The following is a 23,997-nucleotide window of genomic DNA, read 5'->3' on the forward strand; positions in this document are numbered from 1 at the left end:
TGAGTAATTTTTAACCAGTGAAGGATGTGACCCAAGGCAAAGCATCAGGTGAGGGTAATCCTAACAATTACAAAGGTAAATATTCACCTAGTACGAGAGAAAGTTTCCCCATGTTTACATTGTATCATTCTAATCAACATCTGTATAGAAGATTAGTGTTTGGATAAACTAAACATATAGTCTGCATTTAATAGTTATTGCTGAATTGATTTCAAACAAAGCGTGTCTGGGAACAGAGTTTAAGAACAGGTTTCAAAATTTATGCTGTGAAGACACATGAATGACTGATCAACTGTAATTGAAAGCTCCTATATAATCATGACATTCATTATTCCAGATACAAAAATAAATTCCCACCCTTATAGAGCATATACAGTAAAGGACAGATGTATAAACAAAATTTAAACAAATATTGTAAATACATGGAAAGGAGTTGTGAATAAGCAGCTCTGGGAAACCAAGGCAGGAACCACTTTTGCCTGAGGGTAGCAAAGGCATGTCGCTTCTTTTTTTTTCTGCCATTCTGATTATTTAGATTTAATTTGGGAGTACTTTTTTTTTTTAATATAAAGGTATGAAAACTTCATGATTGAACATGACTTAATGTGGATTATACCCTTAACTGATTTCTCAAGTCCTCCTTCTCCAATCCAGTTTTCACACTGCCAGGGAGGGTCACTTTACAGAAAGCAAACTGAGAAATTTAATAGAAACCCATGGGGGAGGGGAAGGAAAAAAAAAAGGAGGTTAGAGTGGGAGAGAGCAAAAGTATAAGAGACTCTTAAAAACAGAACAAACTGAGGGTTGATGGGGGGTGGGAAGGAGGGGAGGGTGGGTGATGGGTATTGAGGAGGGCACCTTTTGGGATGAGCACTGGGTGTTGTATGGAAACCAATTTGACAATAAACTTCATATATTGAAAAAAAAAAAAAGAAAACAAACTTGATAACGTCATAGGCCCACTTAATGTCCTTCAGTGCCTTCAAGATAGAGTGCTAATTTACTAGTACAGCACATGAGGCCTCACTACTCTGCACAACTCATTCCTTTGCTTGAGCCATACTTAACTGCAAACAGGTATCCAAACACCTGCGTTCTGTACCTTCTGTGAAGCTCTCTCTCTGCCTTTAACACCTTCCCTCTTCACGTCTCTGGGTGATTTGTTCATGTTCAAGACTCAGTGAAGTGTCAGTGTTACTAGTTCTCAGAAGTTTTTCCCGTGGATACTCAGTGCTAACCCCTATCACTCAGCACTGCATTCTCCCTAACGGAAGCAGCTTCTCCCTCTCCCAAAGCACACTGGGCACCCCTATAAGGAAGTATTTTCGCATGGTTTGGCTTTTGTCATCACTAGAATAAGTTCTCCTAGACAGAAGATGCTAAATCATGATTACCACTGCTTTCTCAGAGCCTGCAAACATAACTAGTGTTCAAAAAATATGCGTGGTATACAACTGTATCAAACATTTAAAAAGGACTGGGTAACACTAAAGAAAAGAGTGGAGAAAATGCTGGATACATGTTTGTAAAAAGTTCATTAACTCATCATGATAAATTCTACCAAGTTACAGTCATGGTTCTGTGTTCTGTGAATTCTAAGTGTTTCATTAAGTAAACATCTACTACATTCACATGATCTGTACCCCATCACACAACTGACATTGTAGTGGCAATACAATTGTGAATTGACCAATACATTAATGGCAAGATCAATACTGGAAAGAGTATGATTTTTGAGAATTATTTTTATGAACCTCAGAATGGGCAAATTTTAGACACTTCTCCGTATTCTTTAACTTCAAATGGTATAGCTCTAAGAAGTTAGACAGTTCACTTATACCTAAAAATTCTTCCCCTCTCATCCTGATTTTTTCTTCATTTTACACTTACTTATCACGATAGTACAAAGAGAAAAATATGCATATCCTAAGAGCACAGCTCAGTAATTTTTATAAACTGAATGCATTGAAGAAAGGAGCACCCACATCAAGAAGACATATTAACGGCAGAATAGGATATCCTGCCCCCCTCCTTTCCAGTTATTGTCCCCACCCATCATCTTCCTTTTATTAGTATCGACTGGCTTTGCCCAGTTTTTTATTTCATGTAAGTGGAATCACAGAGAATTTTTAAATATCAGGCTTTCTGTACTTAAAATTTTGCTTGTAACATTAATTTCTATTGATGCATGGAGTTCTAAACTGTTTATGCTCTCTGGTGTATACATTGCAGTTTGTAAATATACCACATTTTATTTATCCATTCAATTATCATTGGGAATTTGGGCAATCCTAGTCTGGAGCTATTGTCTTTTGGTGAACATATAAATATAATTCTTTTGGGTTAGTCTGTCTCTGAGCAGACTGCTATAGTTTGTTAATCCAGGATTAACTCTTGAAAATTTCCAAATCTGGTTAAGTTTGGCAACCATCTTAAATTATACCAACAAACTATATTTAATAAAATATAGGGAATTATAGTGTATCAATAAATAAAAAATGTACCACAGAACTGTCATGTAAAAAGCCAACATCCCATAGAGTACGGTTTCAAAAACTGCCTACAGGCCAAATTTGGGCCCCTGTCTGGTTCTGTAATAAAGGTTTACTGAAATACAGCCATGCTCATTCATCTGTGGCCACTTCTGCACTATGATGGCAGAGATGAGTAGCTGACACAGACCTTTGTCCCACAGGGCCTAAAGTATTTACTATCTGTCCCTTCATGGAAAAAGTTTGCTGGCTATACCACAGACCAATCTGACTGAGAAATACCATTAGTTTCAAAATAAGCATACAACATAATATGACTATATTTAAAATCTGTATTATTCTGGCAATAACAAAGGCTTTGTTATTTCGGATGGCATCAGATGCAGCATCAGAGAAAACAATGCCTCAGACCTCATAATTCCTTGGTTGGTTCGGGAGACATTGAGGAGAAGGGAATGAGGAACATGTTCATACGTAGCATCTCTAGTTTCTAACCCCTGGGTTTGAGAAGTTGGAGCTTTTCTGCAAGGATGTGTATCAACTAAACAAAACAGTCACTCTAAACCATGGCTACCATTTCAGGTGGGAGAATGCCACTCTGTGGCAGCAGGCTCCATTTTTCCCACCATCTTAGGGAATGCCTGTGACTGATCACTCTTATGGCGTAAACCTTTACGTTACGTAAGTACACGTCTGCTTGGTGGAGCTGTTAGAGGGCAGAGAGGGAAGGTGGGAGAGCACGGCTGCCCTACATTACCCCCCACTGCTCTACAGTCCCGTCACAACTACAGGAGCCTAGGAGGTTCTAAAAGTAAACTTCAGCTTGACATTAAAGTTTAATTAAGACTTGTAGAAGAGCTGCCTAGAAATAGACATTTATAAAATATTCTGGCTTGTACCCAAAGCATTAGTCACTGAACACCTTTGGGAAAGAAGTTGGCACTTAGACAAGCAACAGAAGGTGAAAGTACTGCATAAGCAGCTAGGTTCCAAGACAACAGCAAATTAAAGAGAAACACAATGTTCACATTTCAGCGGCTATACTCCTGGTTTATTTTCCATTTTTAAGCTATTTTGCCACATTACCATAATTACAACTCTACTCTCTTTTTTTTTTAATATACATCTTACTGTATCTTGATTCATTAACAAGGTGCCGTCAGAAAGATACCCACCAGCTTTTTATGTGAGACATAATAAAGGACCAGGTGCACATCTGGAAGTGCGACAAGGCTGAACCAGAGCTTTCCCCGGGAATCGTAGCTCATTCTTCATTAAAACGTGCATAATGCACACTTGAAATTTACAAAGCAGCCGAGAACCCACATAATTTAAACAAATCAAGGTACTGTGTACATACAGAATCATAACTTAATAAGTGAAAGAGGAAAGATAGAAAAATGGTGTATTTCAGCACGAGGCTCTGTTTTCCCTGAGTATTATTTTATAAGAAATCTTCCTCAAGTCTTAGTATAATGAATGCAGTTTGCCTTGATAGAATGAATTAATGCTTCATAGCTAACGTGTTTTTAATCAAGATGTTAGAACAAAATCTAATTGTAAACTGATAATGTACTTGTGTCAAGGTACAGGACTCATTTATTTTTGACAAAAACCTAGCCTGCAGCAAGTGGCCTATAGGTCCATGTGACAAATCATCCTCGCTTTTTCTTTACTACTGACTTCAGGAAAAAAGAAAATACTGGAAAATTCTCATCAACCACAATATATCAGTTAACTGACATTTAAGAAGATTGCATTTGAATAGGGGCAAACTCATTGATGTCCCAAGAGGTACAGCAGAAGAACACAGATTGGAAGATACAGTTAGTAATTAGCATGTTTTCATGTATAAAGCATGTAATTCATCTTTCTAAAACTCTGAGATCAGTGAAGCATATATTCCTACCATCTCCGTTTTAAAAACAGACAATTTTGTTAGACTTGCTCTTTTGGGGACAAACAGCATAGTGGCAGATGCTGTGCATTGCCCACTGTCCACCCAACAGTAATTTTCCTTCTTAGCTGCTAGAAGAACCCCAGATTATTCAGGCAGAAGGCTGTATTCCATTGAAATTGCAGAAGAGAAGCCCCTAGTTTAGCTTCAGGGAATGAATTATGATTGATCTAGGTCATGATGATTCCATTCTTCCACCAGGACAGATTCAGGGATGAGCATGTGACAAGGTCTCAAACAGAAGAAGAAATCTGTAAAGATGCTTCCCTTCCTAGAAAGGCAGCCTCAAGTGGACCCAGAATTTTACTCTTGCCCCTTTTCTCTTGTTGGGAATCTAGGTGCTGCTACGGCCATGGGGTGACCGTGAGGGAAAAGCCAAGAGAACTAGAAAGATAACCATGCATGTCCCAATTTTGCTAGCTGCCCATTTAATCTGCAGCCACCTTCTGCTTTATTTATTTTTAATATTTATTTATTTTGGGGAGAGAGAGACAAAGCATGAGCAGGGGAGGGGCAGAAAGAGGGGGAGACAGAATCTGAAGCAGGCTCCAGGCTCTGAGCTGGCAGCACAGAGCCCGACGCGGGGCTCGAACTCACAAACCGCGAGATCATGACCTGAGCTGAAGTCGGATGCTTAACCGACTGAGCCACCCAGGCGCCCCACCACCTTCTGCTTCTTATGCAAAACAATTAAGTGCCTTCCTTGTTTAAGGCACTATTCATCAAGTATCCTTACTTGCAGTGAAATGCATTCCTAACTGATATGAATGCACTTGCTCAGGAAAAGCTACACCACTTGCCTGGGACACATGACTGAGGTAGACAAGGGAAGCAGTGTCATTTGTATCAGTAATCTATATGAAAGGCTGGATTTGAAACAGCCTATGTGATGGCTAATACCTGCTATTAGATTTGTGATCTTGATAAAACCATCCTTGTTGATCATTTTGCAGTGCAAGCCCATTTGATTGGAGTTTATTGTCCTGAGAATTTAGACATTTGGGGGAAGCCTCCACTTAATGAAGACATGAGACAGAGTGTGCCTGTGTGCTATATAGTTTGCTCTAGGCAGTCTGCTACCACAGTTCTCACAACTCATGTTCTTTACTGAGGAAATAAATGCATTTAGCTAAAGCAGGTTTCTAGCTCTGAGGCACATGAACACCGTTAGTATCAGTGGGGTTATATTCAGGGGAACATATAGAACGAGTGGTCACGTGTGCTTACTATTACCAACGAGGGAGAGGGGACTTCTAGGTGAGAGAGGCATATTTCTGTCTGATAGCACAGAGTTTGTTATAATGCAAAGCAATTTTCAGAACCTTTCATTGTGGGCCTAAAAGTTAATTAAGAGTTTTCATTTGAAAATTTCTCAAGTTATCATTTACCTAACAGAAACAGCCTGTAACTTTCCTAGTTGGTACAAAAGATGTGGGACTTATACCTTACACTGACATCCTTGCTACCTCAAACCTCGTGAAACTAACAACTTCTGACCCAGTCAATCAGCGGCTTTCTTGGGACATAAAGAGACATTAAACTTTGGGCAAATAACCAGTACATATGTGGAAAATGCTTAGGATTCTTTGGCACTATTTCATTTTATCACAAAACTAAAACTTTTTTTTTTAATTAAAAATTTTTATGTTTTTTTTATCATTTGAGAGAGAGAGAGAGAGAGAAAGCATGTGCAGGTGACCCAGAGAGGGTCAGAGGGAGGAGAGAATCCCAAGCAGGCTCCTTGCTGTGAGTATGGAGCCTGAGGCAGGGCTGGATCTCACAAACTGTGAGATTATGACCTGAGCTGAAATCAAGAGTCCGAAGCTTAACCGACTGAGCCAACCAGATGCCCTAACTTTTTAACCAAAGGCTGTACGTATGCCAACAGCAATGTTATCAACAATAACTGTTAGGAACCTTTATGTATTCCAGGCTTTGTGCTATGCCCTCGGTTCGTATCACTGCATTTTATCTTAAAACAACCTTGTAGAGTAGGTATGATTTTACTTTCTTATCAATGAGGAAAGAGGTTTACAGAACTGATAAGTCTTCTCTAAAAAGGTCATTCAGCTAGTAAATGGTAGATCCACTTGAACCAGGTTAGTTTGACTCCGAACCTGAAACTCAACTACAACATCGCTGCCCACATTTTAGTTTGATAAGAAACACTCGTAGCCCTATGACTACTGAACATGTCTGGCCTGGCACCCATAGATTCCTATTTGGATGGTGTGTGGCCTGGAAAACTCCATTTCTCATAAGCATTACAGGTGATTCTCATAAAGGTGACTCAAAGGCCACACCTTCAGAAACACTGCCTTATCCTTCCCTGGCTGCCATTTAAAATCACAATAAACTTGATAGATTTCAAGAAAAATGATCACTTCAAATTAAAAATGTAAAGTAGGTAATATAATTTATTGTGACAGAATATCTTAATTCACTAAGATGTACTTTCATTCTTCAGGAAAGAAGCATCCATGGTGATATTTTCACATAAACTTCAACGCCCCATTTTTTCATCGGCCAGAGTGGTTGCAGAGAAAGGTGACAAAAGGGACAATGGGAGTGTCTGATTTATGAAAATGAAAACATGACTTACTTATAGCTTAGATAAGCTTTCCCCCACACAGCTCTTCTTATCAAAGGCCGGTGACAGCAAAAACACTAAGAAAACTAAGCGTTTGACAAAGAAAATAAATACATGAATGGGAAGGTTGTAAATTATTCATCTAATAATTCAACAAAGGCACCACATTACATGCTGGGGTACAAAGTAGTTAGTAGTCATTGTTTTTGGGCTCTTTGAACAGATAATCTGGATAATTTAAGTATAAAGTCCAATTATAAATCAAATAGGTTAGGGCTTCTTGGCCCTCAACTGTGGATGCTCAAGGCTATACTGGCATTGACTAAGTGAAAAGAATTAATTTATTCTCTGCCATATGTGATCCCACCCCAGCAGGGTACTCAACACTGTTTGTCAACCTTTTTACTCATTCCTATCCCATTTATCCTAACAGCTCGTTTGAATCTTTTCCCATTCCCTTCAAGTTCTCAAGTCTTTTCTCAAAGCCTTCGCTTTCCATACATAAACTCCCTTTATATTCTGGCCATCCATGAATTCTCTGCATTTCCCTTCCTTCCGCACAGAGCTCTCTTAGTCTATTGTCAAGCACCTTTTCACAATTTCTTAGCTCAGGGTAAGGAGAATCTTAACTTCTCTCTAAGGCGAACTCCTGCATCTGAGTCTGACCGCATTACATACTGTTTCCTTAGGCCCTTGCTCTGTTCTCAGCAAACAGCCATTAGTCACCTGTAGCATTCCAGGCACTGTGTTAGACACTGGGAGCACTGGGATGAAAAGCCAGAAACCTGCCTTGATGCAGCTCACAGGATAGCGTGGAGACAGACAGTAATGGTGGTGAGCCTAAGTGCAGTGGGACCAGGGTCACAGGAGGACTTGGGTTCGGGTAGCTGGAGACAAAGGGGGCTTTACCTAGAAAAGAGCTGAGATTTATAAGGTAAATAAGAATTAATCAGGTAGGTAAGTGGGAGAAACAAAAAGATACAGAGGCTCAGGGAAGCATGCAGGGCCAAGCAACTCTGAAGTATCCTGCCATCAATGGAAAAAAGTCATGCAGCATTGCTAACAACACTGGGGAGTTTATGTCAGAAAGCTCACACTCTGGAATCACCCCAGGTAGAGGAACTAGAATACAAAACCAGAGGCCCAAAGGCCAGAAAGTGGGAAAGCCTGGTGATCCAGGGAGGATATTGAGCGCCTGGTTTGGAACAATAGTGGTAGAGATAGAAAAGTAGGACAGATTAACAAATACACCTTTAGGTGGTAGTATCACAGAACTAAGTAATTTATTGTGTTTCAGGGATAAAAGAGAAGAATTCAGGCTGAGCTCCAGGTTGTTGGCCTTGGTAACTATCGGTGTGTCATTGGTAGACAGTGACTGGGTCCCCAACAGGACCTGTCTTAGTGGACAGTTGCCAGTGTAGGTGTGGAACTCTGAGATACTGAGCAACAGCAGTGTAGACAGGCCAGGGGAGGTCACAGCTGTGGGCAAGATTACCCAGGGAAAATATGGGAGTGTGAGAAAGGGGTGAGAGAGAATGGTCCAGGAACCCAGGAGAGCCAAAAGCATGGATCCTCCAAAAACAACTGAGAAAAAGCTAGAGAAGTAGGAGCAGAAGGCGAGTTCTATGGCAACATGGAACTTAAAGCGAAAGATGTGCAAAAGGTGAAGTGAGCGGCTGTCAGATGTTTCAGAGGAGAGTTCAGGTCGAGTCTGAAAAGTGCCCCCTGGTTTTAAGAACATTTCTCTCTTGGATTTAGTCTTTCCTCTGCCTTTGACCCTCACGCGTGTTCATGTTTTTCCATGATTAAATAAATAACAGATTTCATCACTACATAAAAATTCTTCAGTTGAAACTACTCGTCCCCGGTATATTATTTTTCCCTTAAGACCTGACTGCCTACTACTGCAATGAAATTCCCATCTCACAATTTGCCAGGGACAGCCTTTTCTCACCCGCCAGTCCCGTTCTAAATGCCAATTCCCATGACCTTTCCTCAGGCATTGTGGTATCTGATCTCTCTACAAAATTTTACGGTATTAAATCCCTCTTTCTATATTCTCCATTGGCTATTTCACGATGGGTTTGGTTCTCTTCTTAGTTCTCCAAAGATACCTCTTCAGTTTCCCCCCAGGGACTTGCTATTCTTGTTAAGATCTTTAAATAAAATTGACTCCTCCCCAACTTGATCCTTGGTTCTTTTCTCTGAAATTCCCATCTCCAGGCATCTCCCCACCCCCGAGCCCCGCATGCTCACAAACTGCTAATGGGAGAAGACTTCCAAATACAATCCTGAACTAGATTTTCAAGAGGAAAGCTGCATATATGGAAATCGCACCAGATTCAACATGCCCCAATTAAACTTATTTCCTTTCTATCCCTACCTCCACAAAATCGTTTACCGTTTCCCTGTCCTGCCACTGATTCCTCTTTCACTTCCTGTACACAGTGAGCCTTCAACCTAAGTTTAGATTCTCTCTCTCTGGTCCTCATTTCTCCTATCTTCCCTCTAGTACACAGAGCAATTTCCAAATAAGGTATTTAGACAGGATACAAAGTTGCAGTGGCTTATTTCCCATGATAAAATAGTAAAAGCAAGCAACCTTTATCTAATTTTCACTATGTCTTGTGGAGGCATTATTCTTGGCATGATACATGTATTTTCTTTTTACTGTCCCCCCATCCATGAATTTAGAGAAGCAAAGTGGTTTATTCCCTTTCAAATGTGTCATATATACATTTAGGTATTTCTTTTTTTTGTACATCAGTCTGACTTATGTAACCAGTTTGTGGATGATAAAAAAAACTAATCCTTATGTTAGTGGATGTTAGCCCGTTTTGCCACCTAAACTCTATTAACAGGCACTTACAATGTCTAAAACATAACTACAATAATGATAACCCAAGGCACAATTAAATCCTGAAATATCTCCTGAGTGGTCAGTAAAAGATTAAAACCTTGGTGCTCACATATTCTCATTCTTTCAAAAAGTGGTTAGCTCTGAGTATATATGTTCAGGGAGGGATATACAGACCCCTTCATCTCTCTCAGCAGAATGTTGTTCAATTCATTGAATGCCTCTAATCCCCAAGGATTAGTCTCTTCAGAACAGACAAGCACACACCCGTTACCCATCTCAGTGAGGAACAGGAAACTACACTTACTTAAAAAATCCAATTCTCCCAGAAACCTGTAAGTCAGCAGAGCAATTTTGGTGGGCACAAAATCTTGCAAAATTTATCTGGAAGTAAAACAGAACAGTATTTTTTATGTTACTTTAATAAGGAGGTATGCTTCTATGCTTTTTTTTTTTTTTAAGAAAGAAATTGCCATCTGTAGTACACGAGAAAAGTGAAATAAAATTGATGAACACCTCATTTTGTCCCTTTCGGAGTTTGATTTGAGAATTAGTCACAGTTCCAATGAGAAGTAACTGCAGGACTAAAAGGTACCAAGTTCTTCCAACAGGTTAACATAAAGCCTAGATGTGTTAAATGGAAAGATTAGTGTTTCTTCTATAATTGCTATAAAAAAATGAGTTTAAGCAGACTGAGGTAGTACCCTAGGTAGGTATTTAAAGCCTGTGCTGCCAGGGTCCTTCGCCGAATTCCTCTCAATTTGCTGGTGCTACTGTGCGATCCCACTTATGACTAAGAAGCATGGCATGCACTTTTCACAGGTGATGGGAGGTGAGCCTCCATTTAGTGAAAACAGCAAAATGTAGAAAGTTAGAAATTTTACTGGAGGACACCTGGAGCTAAATTAAATTATAGTCTATCCTAAGGGTTCCAGAACTTATTTAACTTGGAACATTTTAATAGGACCCAGAGATACTAAGAGGTACGTGGGAAGACCTGAGGTCTAAGATAGAGGAAAAAGTGGAGAGAGATAAAAAGGAAGCTAAGAGGAACAGGTAAAAAGGGAAAGATGCTGACAGAAATCTACAAAGTCAGAGAAGGAGCTAGGTTCATTAAATGGGAAATGACTAGCATGTTGTCAGATAGGGTGTCAGACCACAGACTACCTCAGCCTGGGGAAGCAGAAGGGAAGTGTAAATCTTTCTCTAAATGATGAGGTAAATGTGATATTTTTCCTACCACTTTTACTTGTAAAGCAGGTTGTTCTAAAAATCAAAATGCAGGTTATTCTAATTTCTCTTTAACATTTATTTACTTTTGAGAGAGCGAGACAGAGCATGAGTGGGGGAGGGGCAGAGAGAGGCAGGGACACAGAATCTAAAGCTCTGAGCTGTCAGCACAGAGCAGGATGCGGAGCTCGAACCCACGGACTGCAAGATTATGACCTGAGCTGAAGTTGGATGCTTAACCAACTGAGTCACCCAGGTGCCCCCCAAAATGCAGATTATTCTAACGTAACTATAAATTGCTAAGGTTTTGGCTTGTGTACTTACAATATTGAATTTTTCATTATTAAACATATTTAAAAATAGTTGATATTGACAATTGAAGCTCAAAAGAAGAGTGAAAACACTGATTTCCACAATTATATTCATAAGAGTATCAAGAAAACTTGCTCTTAAGTTATGTTCATTTGATCTAGTATTCTAGAGAGCAATGATTGTAATCTCGAGTATCTTCAGGTGACTTAAGGGCAATTACTCTAAACAGGATATGAACTAGCCCTTTAAATGTCAAAACATAAGAGACTCTTAAAAACTGAGAACTGGGGCGCCTGGGTGGCGCAGTCGGTTAAGCGTCCGACTTCAGCCAGGTCACGATCTCGCGGTCCGGGAGTTCGAGCCCTGCGTCAGGCTCGGGGCTGATGGCTCGGAGCCTGGAGCCTGTTTCCGATTCTGTGTCTCCCTCTCTCTCTGCACCTCCCCCGTTCATGCTCTGTCTCTCTCTGTCCCAAAAATAAATAAAAAAAACGTTGAAAAAAAAAATTTAAAAAAAACAAAAAAAAAAAACAAAAACTGAGAACTGAGGGTTGAATGGGGGTGGGAGGGAGGGGAAAGTGGGTGATGGGCATTGAGGAGGGCACCTGTTGGGATGAGCACACTGGGTGTTGTATGAAAACCAATTTGGCAATAAATTTCATATTTAAAAAAATAATAAATGTCACTTCTGCCTTTTACACTGTGTGCCATTAGCAAATGCTTTAAAACATGCCTCCAAACATCCTGTTGATGACACGTTGGACAGTAAAGGTCCGAACAACTGGACTCCTGGGAGTAAACAATCTGCCAGTGAAACGGAGCTATTAGGGGATACACTAGAAAAAGCAGCCCACTGGTTAGAATGCAGGATCCATCTCAAAATGCAATGGGTCCTGGGATGTGGCTAAAAAGCCTATAGTTGAATATGAAAGTATCAAGGAGGGAAAATTAACATCTCATGTATATGGGAAACCGTTTCTTGAACTAAATGCATATGGAAACACACTCAGAGCTCAATATCCTAAAGGGAGTATAAAAAGTAAAGAAAAGTGGAAAATAAGGCACAGCATAAATCTCTCCGTATATTAAGAAAATTGATCTAAAAAATTTTAAAGAATTCAGAAAGAGAATTCATTTCCCCAGAATTATGCAATATTTCAAAAACTGAGTTATATGCACATAATGTTTGGAACAAAGGAAAATATTCTTACCGTTTTTTCAATTCTGTCTTTTTCTTTCTTTTGCTGAAGAATTGGTTGAAGTGGGGGGAATTCCTCTGTACTTCGTTTACTGATGACGTGATGCCCAAGGTGGTAAGCAGCTTCAATCTGAATTGGGGTGAGGATGTCCCGCACATCTTTCTAAGGGAATATAAAACCATCAGTTAGAAATCAGAATAAGCATGTGAATCAAAAAACATAGACATAAAGCTCCTCTTTTCCTGCATTAAGGCCAAACATAGGAAAGGTAAACAAGCTATTTACCCTTTCATCTAAATTGTTAAAATACATTGAATGTGGGTTTTTTTCCACATTCCATAAGCATTTATGTTTATTGGAAAAGACACAAAAAGTGTAAAAATAGAAAAAAAAAAACCTATCCATCCTGTAATAGTTACATAGTTTTACATTTGGATATACTTTTGTGATATTTTCTTGGCATACCTGTCTTCACCTGACATTATATCATAAGCTTTTTCCATTACAAATTCTTTGTAAATCATTTCAAAGAACTAATCAACATTTTAGTCTATTTAACATTTCTGTGTAGCAGACCTGTAGAAATAAGAGATCTCTTACAATTTATTCAAGTTTTCTTTTTATATCTCTCAGTAACGTTTTAATTCAATGTGATTCATTTGATTTTACATTTATTATTAAATATATCATTTTCTTTGCTATTCTTTGTGGAGCTTTTCCAATTATATTTCTAAATAGATTATAAATGATATGTAGGAAAGTTATTTCCTGTATTTTCAGTTAGGCATCCAACTTCAGCTCAGGTCACGATCTCACAGTTTGTGAGTTTGAGTCCCGTGTTGAGCTGTCAGCACAGAGCCTAGAGCCTGCTTCAGATTCTGTGTCACCCTCTCGCTCTTCCCTTCTTCCACTCATGCTCTATCTCTCTAAGATAAATAAACATTAAAAAGTTTTTAAATTATTTTTTAATATGATTATTCACTAACCTCCTCATTAAAAAAGAATATACTACAGAGGGAGTAGTCAAGATGGCAGTGTAGTAGAGGGACCCTGGGCTAGTCTTGTCCCTTGAACACAGCTAGAGCAATATCAAATCATTTTGAACACCTAGGAAATCGATCTAGGGATTAAGAGAACAATCTTCATAATTTGAGGTATGAGGTGCAGAGATGTGAGGTGGGGGAAAGAAAAGCTATAGTGCCATGTAGGGTAGGGAACCCTTTCTGCACAGGAGAGAGAGAGAGAGAGAGAGCGAGAGCGCGAGAGAGCGCAGGCGCGCAGGAGCAAGAGAGTGTGAGCATCCCATTGGGTTTAGGCAAAAAAAAAGCATTCCCCTAAAACCAATGACTGGGGAATTGGGAAGAATGGACGATCACAAGTTTTTGCCAACATTAGAGCTCAAATTCTGAGGTTCTGGAAGTTCGTGCCATTCACCGGAGTTGATCTAGGAGGGTGTCGGTGCTCCTGGGGAGAAGGAGGGTAGAGGCCCCTGAGAGTGGACAGAGTGGTATGGGGATCCCCTGGGTCACTCTGGGAGACAACATTCTGCTTCCTGGAGTGCATTTGGAAGGATATATTTCCTAAGGACAAAAGACCTGGGTGGCACCTTTGAGTAGCCATTCAACAGCAGGGGATAGAAGCATGTGCAGAAGGTAGATAACTGGTTCCAGCTTTTCTCTGTGCTTCACCATAAACTCCAGGCACCTGCACAGCCCTGCAGCTGCTTTTCTGGGACAGAAAGTCAGCAGGCACAGCACTGCAAGGCTCTACTCCAGAGAAGAGGAGTGTAATCCTTTAAGATTTAGAGTTTTGCAATAGCCAAATTATGGAAAGAGCCTAAATGTCCATCAACTGATGAATGGATAAAGAAGATGTGATTTATATATACAATGGAATACTACTTGGCAATGAGAAAGAATGAAATCTGGCCATTTGCAGCAACGAGGAACTGGAGGGTATTAAGCTAAGTGAACTAAGTCAGCCAGAGAAAGACAGATACCATATGTTTTCATTCACATGTGGATCTTGAGAAACTTAACAGAAGACTATGGGGGAGGGGAAGGGGAAAAAAAAAGTTACTAAACAGAGAGGGAGGGAGGCAAACCATAAGAGACTCTTAAATACAGAGAACAAACTGAGGGTTGATGGGGGGTGGAGGAGTGGGGAAAGTGGGTGATGGGCATTGAGGAGGGAACTTGTTGGAATGAGCACTGGGTGTTGTATGGAAGCCAATTTGACAAATTATACTAAAAAAAAAAAAAAAAAAAAAAAAAAGATTTGGAGTTTTGAATCCCAGCCGCGCACTAGAACTAAAACACAGAAGAGCTGTGGCGCCAGGCATGTCAATGGCCCAGGCACAGACGGGTTGAGTGCAAAGATCTGATGGAAGTCTGGGGCACAGGAGGGGAGATTGTGTGCGTGTCTGTAAGGGTTTCCTGAACAGTGGCTGGTGAGAGCTTCCAGACCTGGGGACTAGAAAGCAGAGTAACACCATCTTCCCCCCTGCCTACCAGCAGGGTTGGACTTCAGTGAGCAACACAGCGCCCCCAGTGGAGGGTGGAATCACTTATACCAAACCCCACCCCCACCCTGCAGGAGCATCTTTACTAGGTCAGCTCTGTGAGCCAGCACAGCCGGCCTCTCCCCCAGAGGACCAACGTAGACACTCCAACCAAGTCTACTGATCACAGAGTACTCTAAAGTATCAGTTTCAGTTCTGGTGGAAATAGGAGCAGGTGCTTTTTTTTTTTTTTTCCTTTTTCTTGTCTTTTTCCTCTCTTTCTTTTTTGGAATCAGGCTTATAGTTTTTTGTTCCTTTTTTTTGATCAGGCTTCTTTTTATTTCTTTTCTTTCTTTTTTTCCCATCTTTTTTTATTTTCTTTTTCTTTGGAATCAGGCTTATAGTTTTTTGTTTGTTTTCTTTTTTGTTCCTTTTCCTTTTCTCTTTTTCTGGATGAGGTTTTTTGTTGTTGTTGTTTTTAAATCAGGCTTATTTTAACAAACAAATCAAAGCACACCTAGTTAAAGTTCCACACACTCCCTAGTGAAAGCAAGGAGGAACTCTGCAGAGGACTAATCTGGGAGAAAGCAGCAGAAGCATTTCACACCAGAAGCATTTCCTGAAGCACCATGCTCTAGACAGAGTATAACCCCTTCTTAATATAGCATTACACTTAGGAGCAGAAAATACAACAAGCTTTCATTAACACAAAAGACAGAAAACTAGATAAAATGACAAGACAGGGAATTCTCCCCCAAAGAAAGATCAAGAAGAAACACAGCCAGGGATGTGCTCAAAAAAGGTAAGTAATATATTTAAGTAAGAATTTAGAATAACAGTCATAAGAATACTAGCTAGGCTTGAAAAAAGCATATAAAACACCAGAGAAACTTGCTGCAGAGAAAGAGACCTAAAAACTAGTCAGGCTGAAATAACAAATGCTATAACTGAAATGCAAAACCGACTGGATGTGATTAAAGGATGGAGGAAGCAGAGGACTGAATAGGTGATATAGAAGATAAAATTATGGAAAATAATGAAGCTGAAAAGGAGAGGGAAAGAAAACTGTAAGATCATGGATACAGACTTAGGGAAATCAGTGATTCTACAAAATGCAATAACATATGTATCATAGGAGTCCCAGAAAAAAAAAAAAAGCAGGAAAAAGGGATAGAAGATTTATTTGAACACATTATAGCTGATAACCTCCCTAATCTGGGGGAAGGAAATAGGCATTCAAGTCCAAGGGACACAGAGGATTCCACTCAAAATCAACAAAAACAGGTTAACACCATGACATATCATAGTGAAACCTGAAAAATATAAAGAAAATTCTGAAAGCAGTTAGGGACAAAAGGTCCTTAACCTTCAAGGGTAGACACATAAAGTTAGCAGAAGACCTGTCCACAGAAAGTTGGCAGACCAGGAAGGAGTGGCATAATATATTCATCATGCTAAACAGGAAACATATGCATCCAAGAATACTTTATTCAGCAAGTCAGTCATTCAGAATAGAAGGAGAGATAAAAGGTTTCCAAGACAAGCAAAAACTAAACCAGTTCTTCAAGAATTATTAAAGGGGACCCTTTAAGTAGGAAAGAGAGACCAAAAGCAACAAAGACTAGAAAGCAACAGAGACAATCTAAATGTACAGCAACTTTATAGCACTAAATTCATATCTATCATATCTATTGATAATTACTCTGAATGTAAATAGACTAAATGTTCTAGTCAAAAGATACAGGGCATCAGAATGGATTGTTAAAAAAAAAAAGACCTTCTGATATGCTGCTTACAAGAGACTCATTTTAGACCCAAAGACACGTCGAAAATGAAAGGGAAGGGGTGGAGAACCAGTTATCATGCCAATGGACATCAAAGAAAGCTGGAGTAGCCATACTTATATCAGACAAAGAAGACTTTATTTATTTTTTAAATGTTTATTTATTTTTGAGACAGAGAGAGAGTGTGTGTGTAAGTGGGGGAAGGGCAGAGAGAGAGGGAGACAGAGAACCCGAAGCAGGCTCAGCAGTGTCTGCCCAGAGCCCAACATGGGGCTAGAACTCACAAACCATGAGATCATGACTTAAGCTAAAGTTGGATGCTTAACTGACGGAGCCACCCAGGTGCCCCCAGACAAACTAGATTTTAAACCAAAGATGATAGTAAGAGATCAAGGATACTATATCATAATAAAGGGTGTCTATCCAACAAGAAGAGCTAATAATTGTAAATATTTATGCCCCCAACTTGATAGAAGCCAAATATATACATCAATTAATAACAAACTTAAACTCACTGATAATAAATCAGTAATAGTAGGGGACTTTAACACCATACCTACATCAATAGACAGGTCATCTAAGCAGAAGATAAACAAGGAAACAATGGCTTTGAATGACACACTGAACCAGATGGACTTAACAGGTATATTCGGAGCATTTCATCCTAACGAAACATAATACACGTTCTTTTCAAGTGCACAAGGAACTTTTTCCAGAATAGATCACATACTGGGTCACAAATCAGGCCTCAACCACTACAAAAAGATCGAGATCGTACCATGCATATTTTCAGACCACAACACTCTGAAACTTGAAGTCAACCACAAGAAAAAAATTTAAAGCCCTCAAATACATGGAGGTTAAAGAACATCCTGTTAAAGAATGAGTGGATCGGTTAACCAGGAAATTAAAAAAGAAATGAAAAAATACATTGAAGCCAATGAAAATGAAAATATAACAGTCCAAAAGTGTAAAGGCAGTCCTAAGAGGGAAGTATATAGCAATTCAGGCCTTCCTCAAGAAGGAAGAAAAATCTCAAATATACAACCTAACCTTACACCTAAAAAAGCTGGAAAAAGAACAGCAAATAAAGCCAAAAACCAGCAAAAGAAGGGAAATAACAAAGATTACAGCAAAAACAAGTTATATAGAAAAAAAACAAAAACAAAAAACAGATCAACTAAACCAGGAACTGGTTATTGAAAGAATTAACAAAATTGATAAAACCCTAGCCAGACTTACCAAAAAGAAAAGAGAAAGGACCCAAACCGATAAAATCATGAATGAAAGAAGAGAGACCACCACCAAAACCACAAAAATACAATTATAAGAGAATATTATGAGCAATGATATGCCAATAAATTGGGCAACCTGGAACAAATGAATAAATATCTAGAAACATATAAACTACCAAAACTGAAACAGGAAGAACTAGAAAATTTGAAGATACCCGTTACAAATAAAGAAATTGAATCAGTAATAAAAAAAAAATCTCTCAATAAGCAAGAGTACAGATGGGCCAGATGGCTTCCCAGGGGAATTCTACCAAACATCCAAAAAAGAATACCTATTCTTTTGGAACTGTTCCAACAAAAAGAAATGGAAGGAAAACTTACAAACTCATTCTATGAGGCCAACATTACCTTGGTTCCAAAACCAGACAAATATCCCACTAAAATGGAAAGTTGCAGACCAATATCCCTGATGAACAATGGTGCAAAAATTCTAAGACACTAGCAAACTGAATCCTCAGTATATTAAAAGAATTATTCACCATGATCAAGTGGGATTTATTCCTCAGAATCTGCAAATCAATGTGATATACCACATTAAGAAAAGGAGAAGAACCATATGGTTCAATAGATGCAGAAAAAGCATTAGATAAAATACAGTATCCTTTCTTGATAAAAACCCTCAAAAAAGTAGTAATAGAAGGAACATACCTCAAAATCATAAAGGCCATATATGAAAGACCCACAGCTAATATCATCCTCTAAGGTCAAGAACAGTAACATCCACCCTCACCACTGTTGTTCAACACAGTACTGGAAGTCCTAGCCTCAGCAATCAGACAACAAAAAGAAATAAAAGGCAAGGAAGAAATCAAACTTTCAATATTTGCAGACGACATGATACTCTTTGTGGAAAACCCAAAGACTCCACCAAAAAATTGCTAGAACGGGTACATGAATTCAGCAAAGTCACAGGATATAAAAACCAACAAATCCATTACATTTCTATACACCAATAATGAAACAGCAGAAAGAATTTTGAAGGAATCAGTCCCATTTACAACTGCACCAAAAACCATTAAGACACCTAGGAATAAACCTAACCAAAGAGGTTAAAAAAATGTGTATGCTGAAAACTATAGAACACTTATGAATAAAATTGAAGACAACACAAAAAAATGGAAAAAAACACTCCATGCTCATGGATTGGAAGAACAAATATTGTTAAAATTTCTATACTACCCAAAGAAACCTACATATTCAACACAATCCCTATCAAAATAGCACCAGCATGCTTCACAGAGCTAGAGCAAATGATTTTAAAATTTGTATGGAATCAGAAAAGATCCCAAAAAGCCAAAGTAACATTGAAAAAGAAAAATCAACTCTGGAAGCATCACAATTCTGGACTTCAAGCTGTATTACAAAGCTGTCATCATCAAGACAGTATAGTACTTTCACAAAAACAGACACAGATTAATGGAACAGAACAGAGGACCCAGAAATGGACCCCAAACGATATGGTCAACTAATTGTTGACAGAGCAGGAAAGAATATCTAATGGGAAAAAGACAGTCTCTTTAGCAAATGGTGTTTGGAAAACTGGACAGCAACACGCAGAAGAATGAACCTGAACCACTTTCTTACACCATACACAAAAATAAACTCAAAATGGATGAAAACCCTAAATGTGAGACGGGAAACCATCAAAACCCTAGAAAAGAACACAGGCAGCAACCCCTGTGACCTTGGCTGCAGCAACTTCGTACGAGACAAGTCTCTGGAGGCAAGGGAAACAAAAGCAAACATGAACTATTGGGACCTCATCAAGATAAAAAGCTCTTGGCAAAGGAAACAATCAACATAACTAAAAGGCAACCAATGGGATGGGAGAAGATAGTTGCCAATGACATATAGGATAAAGGGTTAATATCTAAAATCTGTGACGAACTTATCAAACTCAACACCCCAAAGATAATACAGTTAAGAAATGGCCAGAAGACATGAGAAGACTTCTCCAAAGAAGACATACAAATGACAAAGAGACACATGAAAAGATATTCAACATTACTTATCATCAGGGAAAAACAAAAACCACAATGAGATACCACCTCACACCTGTCAGAATGACTAAAATTAACAACCCGGGAAACAGCAGATGTTGGTCAGGATGCAGAGAAAGGGGAACCCTCTTGCACTGTTGGTGGGAATGCAAGCTGGAACAGTGACTGTAGATAACAGTGTGGAGGTTCCTCGGAAAGTTAAAAATAAAACTATCCTATGACCCAGCAATTGCACTACTAGGTATTTACCCAAAGGAGACAAAAAAGGTATTTACCCAAAGGATACAACTACATACTACCAAATTTGTTTCCTAACATACATATGTACCAATAGTAAAATAAGTGACAGGAAAATAACTTTGAAATCATTTAGCATTCAGTTAAAGGATAACTTTGATAGTAAAATTGTTCTAGAATCTCAGGTCTATAAAAAAATATGGGAGTCCAGTAATATATAAAACATGGTATCGCTTAAAAAGCCCTTAATCTGAGCCCTCTTTAGACCGAAATGAGATCTTCAAAGTGTACTTGACAAAAACAGACTCCTTTCTTTTTCTCCTTCTCTAAGTAGGTAGGCAAATAAAATTTTACTGATAAAGTAATCCAGGAGGATTTTAACAGAATTCAGGAGACAATTTAATTAAATTGCATGAAATGAGATATGTTGATGACACACCTATAAAACAAGTATCTTAAGCACAACAAAAATTAAACAGAGACATTATATCTCAGGATTTGAGAACGCAGTTAACAATCAGTAGATAAAGTCTATCTACATGGAACTAGACAGTTTTTACTTTTCTTGATATTAGAATTGTTACTATACTCAGGAAATATTTGAAGAATTAGTTTCTTTTTTTAATTTTTTTAACGTTTATTTATTTTTGAGACAGAGAGAGACAGAGCATGAACGGGGGAGGGTCAGAGAGAGGGAGACACAGAATCCGAAACAGGCTCTAGGCTCCGAGCTGTCAGCACAGAGCCCGACACGGGGCTCGAACTCATGGATCGCGAGATCATGACCTGAGCTGAAGTCGGTTGCTTAACCAACTGAGCCACCCAGGCGCCCCAAGAATTAGTTTCTTTATATCACAGTTTGACTCTACTTTTCATATACTCGTTTCAATCTCTAGGTTCTTCTCCTTTTAAAACAGAAATTCAACAAAGTTCCTTTTAAACATTAAATAGACTCAAGTGTTTGCATCAGGGCTAGATATATTACCTTAACCCATAATTGAGGTTTCTATTTATTCAGTTCCTGAGTAGATCCATGGCATTGTTATTTACAGAACTCCTAGTCCATAACGTTAGTGGAACAAGGTTTTAGTACCTATAAACATTTTAAGATTAGAATATGGCTTAAACATTACTGCCTGAAAGCAAATGAAGAACAAGTAATTTGTAAAGCTCAGTTAGTAATCCCGATATGGGTAGGAAAAAATGCCTGTAATACAGATGATGGCTGTGCTACTTACATCTGTAGTAACTTTGGATACAGTCAATGAAGTAAATTAATCAAGAGGATTTATCACTTACAAGACTATTCTATGTCCTTATGTAAATAAAAAAGATAATTTTTCTTTTTACATTATTTATAACTATCAATATACGTATACCATGCTTAAAAACAAGAGGCCTGGAGGTACAGTAACTGGGCTTCCAATCTCAGGTGCAACCCTATCTGTATCTGTGTGACCTTGAGCAAATTACTTCATCTGTCTATGGCTCAATTAACCTCATCGAAAATGGGGATAATGATGATTCTCATGATGCCTATACCTATTGTTATGAGAATCCAGTGGTATGATGTTTGTAAAATACTTACTGAGAACAATGCCTGGCATTTCAGATATCAACAGATGTTAGAGATTGATTATGTAGATGTCGCTTCAAAATATAGCTATATAAACCAATCAAGATATTACTGAATTTCAGCTTCTTATAATAGGATATTCAGGTGAACGTTTGGAAGGAATTTAATGAAAAAGAAAATCTGACTATTGCCAATCAATGAACATTAATTAGAAAATGAGTTACATACCAAGTATTAGACTTGTATTAATTAAGTGGTATCTGGACAATTTGGGGCATGAAACAGAGTACCTGAGATCTCTCATTACTTTTCCATTCTTATGCATGGAGAGGATTTTATTAAATTACTTGAAAAGTGATCATCTCAACATGAAACTTTGACCATATAGGAATGCTGCAAATCAAGGCCCAAATCCCAAGTTATCAACTTGTGAAAACCGAACAGCTTGAAGCCCTGAGTATTACAATAGCAAACTTGATTAAATTATTCCCTAGGTGTAGGAGCTAGACAGCCACTGATTGTCCCTCCACATGTCCACTGTTTTAATTCTTCTCAACAAGCTTGCTTTGACCAAATCACATGTTACCTAATTCATACTAATTTTCCACAAGGTCTTCTCTACATCTGGTGTATATTACTTTCATTATCCTAATTAGCTATTAATTATGCTTTTCTCACAATATATAAAATGTACGTGCACTCTTGCAAGAACTGTGTTTGACAGATATTCACACTTATTTAACTTTAACAGCTCCACCTAAAGACAAGAATAGCAAAAATGTCTTGAAGTGACTAATTACGTATTTGGGAGGGAAAAAGTAGATTTGCTTAAAATTTTTCATTTGGATGGTCACGTGCTATCTATATTAAAAATAATGAAGAGTCCATGCCACATTTTTATGGACATTACATAAAATAGGGCAACCCATAAGCATGCAAATTACCACATGTCTGAAATTATACAAAGTCTGCCTTCTTGTTTAACTTTTATAGAAATTTGTATTTATGGCCACTAAGCAGTAAGTCCATGTCTTCCTATTGTGTGTATGCAGAGGAAAACCTGAAGGGTGGAGCCAGAAATATTTATAAGGTTTACTGAATGAAAAATGATACTGCACTATAAACATTTCAGTGTATCCATTCGTGGGTCTGCCAAGTACAAGGAAGGCTCTGGGGACACAAAACTGAAAGTCAATACCTATGTCAGCATCTATATAATCCATAAATCCACATACAATGTAGGGTATGAGCATTCCAGTGTAAGTACACACAAGTACAGAAGAAGGAGGGGCACCTAATCTACACTTAAAGGAGGACTGGAGGGCCGCCTGGGTGGCTCAGTTGGTTAAGCATCGAACTTCGGCTCAGGTCATGATCTCACAGTTTGTGAGTTCAAGCCCCGCATCAGGCTCTGTGCTGACAGCTCAGAGCCTGGAGCCCACTTCAGATTCTCTGTGTGTCTCTCTGCCCCTCCCCACTCATGCTCTTTCTGTCTTAAAAATAAGTAAAACATTAAAAAAAAAAAAAAAGAGGACTGGAAAGTCTTAGAAGAATTTTAAGCAAGGAATATGATCAGATTTGTGGGGTTTTTTTAATGTTTATTTATTTACTTTGAGAGAGAGAGAGAGAGAGAGAGAGAGAGCAAGCAGGGGAGAAGCAGAGAGAGAGAGGGAGAGAGAGAATCTCAAGCAGGCTCCATGCTGTAAGCACAGAGCCTGATGCAGGGCTCAATCTCATGAACCATGAGATCATGACCTAAGCCTAAATCAAGAATCAGTCACTTCACGAACTGAGCCACCAGGTGCCCCCAGATTTATGTTTTTGTACAAATGGTACAAATGTGGGAAGTGGATCGGGGAGGGAGAAGGTAAGGCTGAGGCATAGATTGGAACCTAACCCAGCACCACCATCTGTAATTATAACCACTCTAGCTAGTATAAGCTTGCTTTGGGAAGTGGAGAACTGTCAAAC

At 38.8% G+C, this 23,997-nt stretch overlaps 1 protein-coding gene across 1 annotated transcript in view; it reads right to left on the reverse strand.

Moving 5' to 3' along the window:
• The window catches only part of ITGA4 (integrin subunit alpha 4), a 94,048-nt gene that overhangs the window by 17,200 nt on the left and 52,851 nt on the right, over positions 1 to 23,997 (reverse strand). Inside the window, exons 16-17 of the mRNA XM_047084266.1 lie at positions 12,647 to 12,796; positions 10,204 to 10,280 (exon numbers count right to left, since the gene is read on the reverse strand). Of these exons, the coding sequence (XP_046940222.1) occupies positions 10,204 to 10,280; positions 12,647 to 12,796 (227 nt within the window). The remainder of the gene's footprint in view (positions 1 to 10,203; positions 10,281 to 12,646; positions 12,797 to 23,997) is intronic.

The sequence above is a fragment of the Lynx rufus genome, unplaced genomic scaffold (assembly GCF_022079265.1).
Source record: "Lynx rufus isolate CCGP_SWC_20201006 ecotype Redwood Valley unplaced genomic scaffold, mLynRuf1.p SCAF_2, whole genome shotgun sequence".
NCBI lineage: Eukaryota > Metazoa > Chordata > Mammalia > Carnivora > Felidae > Lynx > Lynx rufus.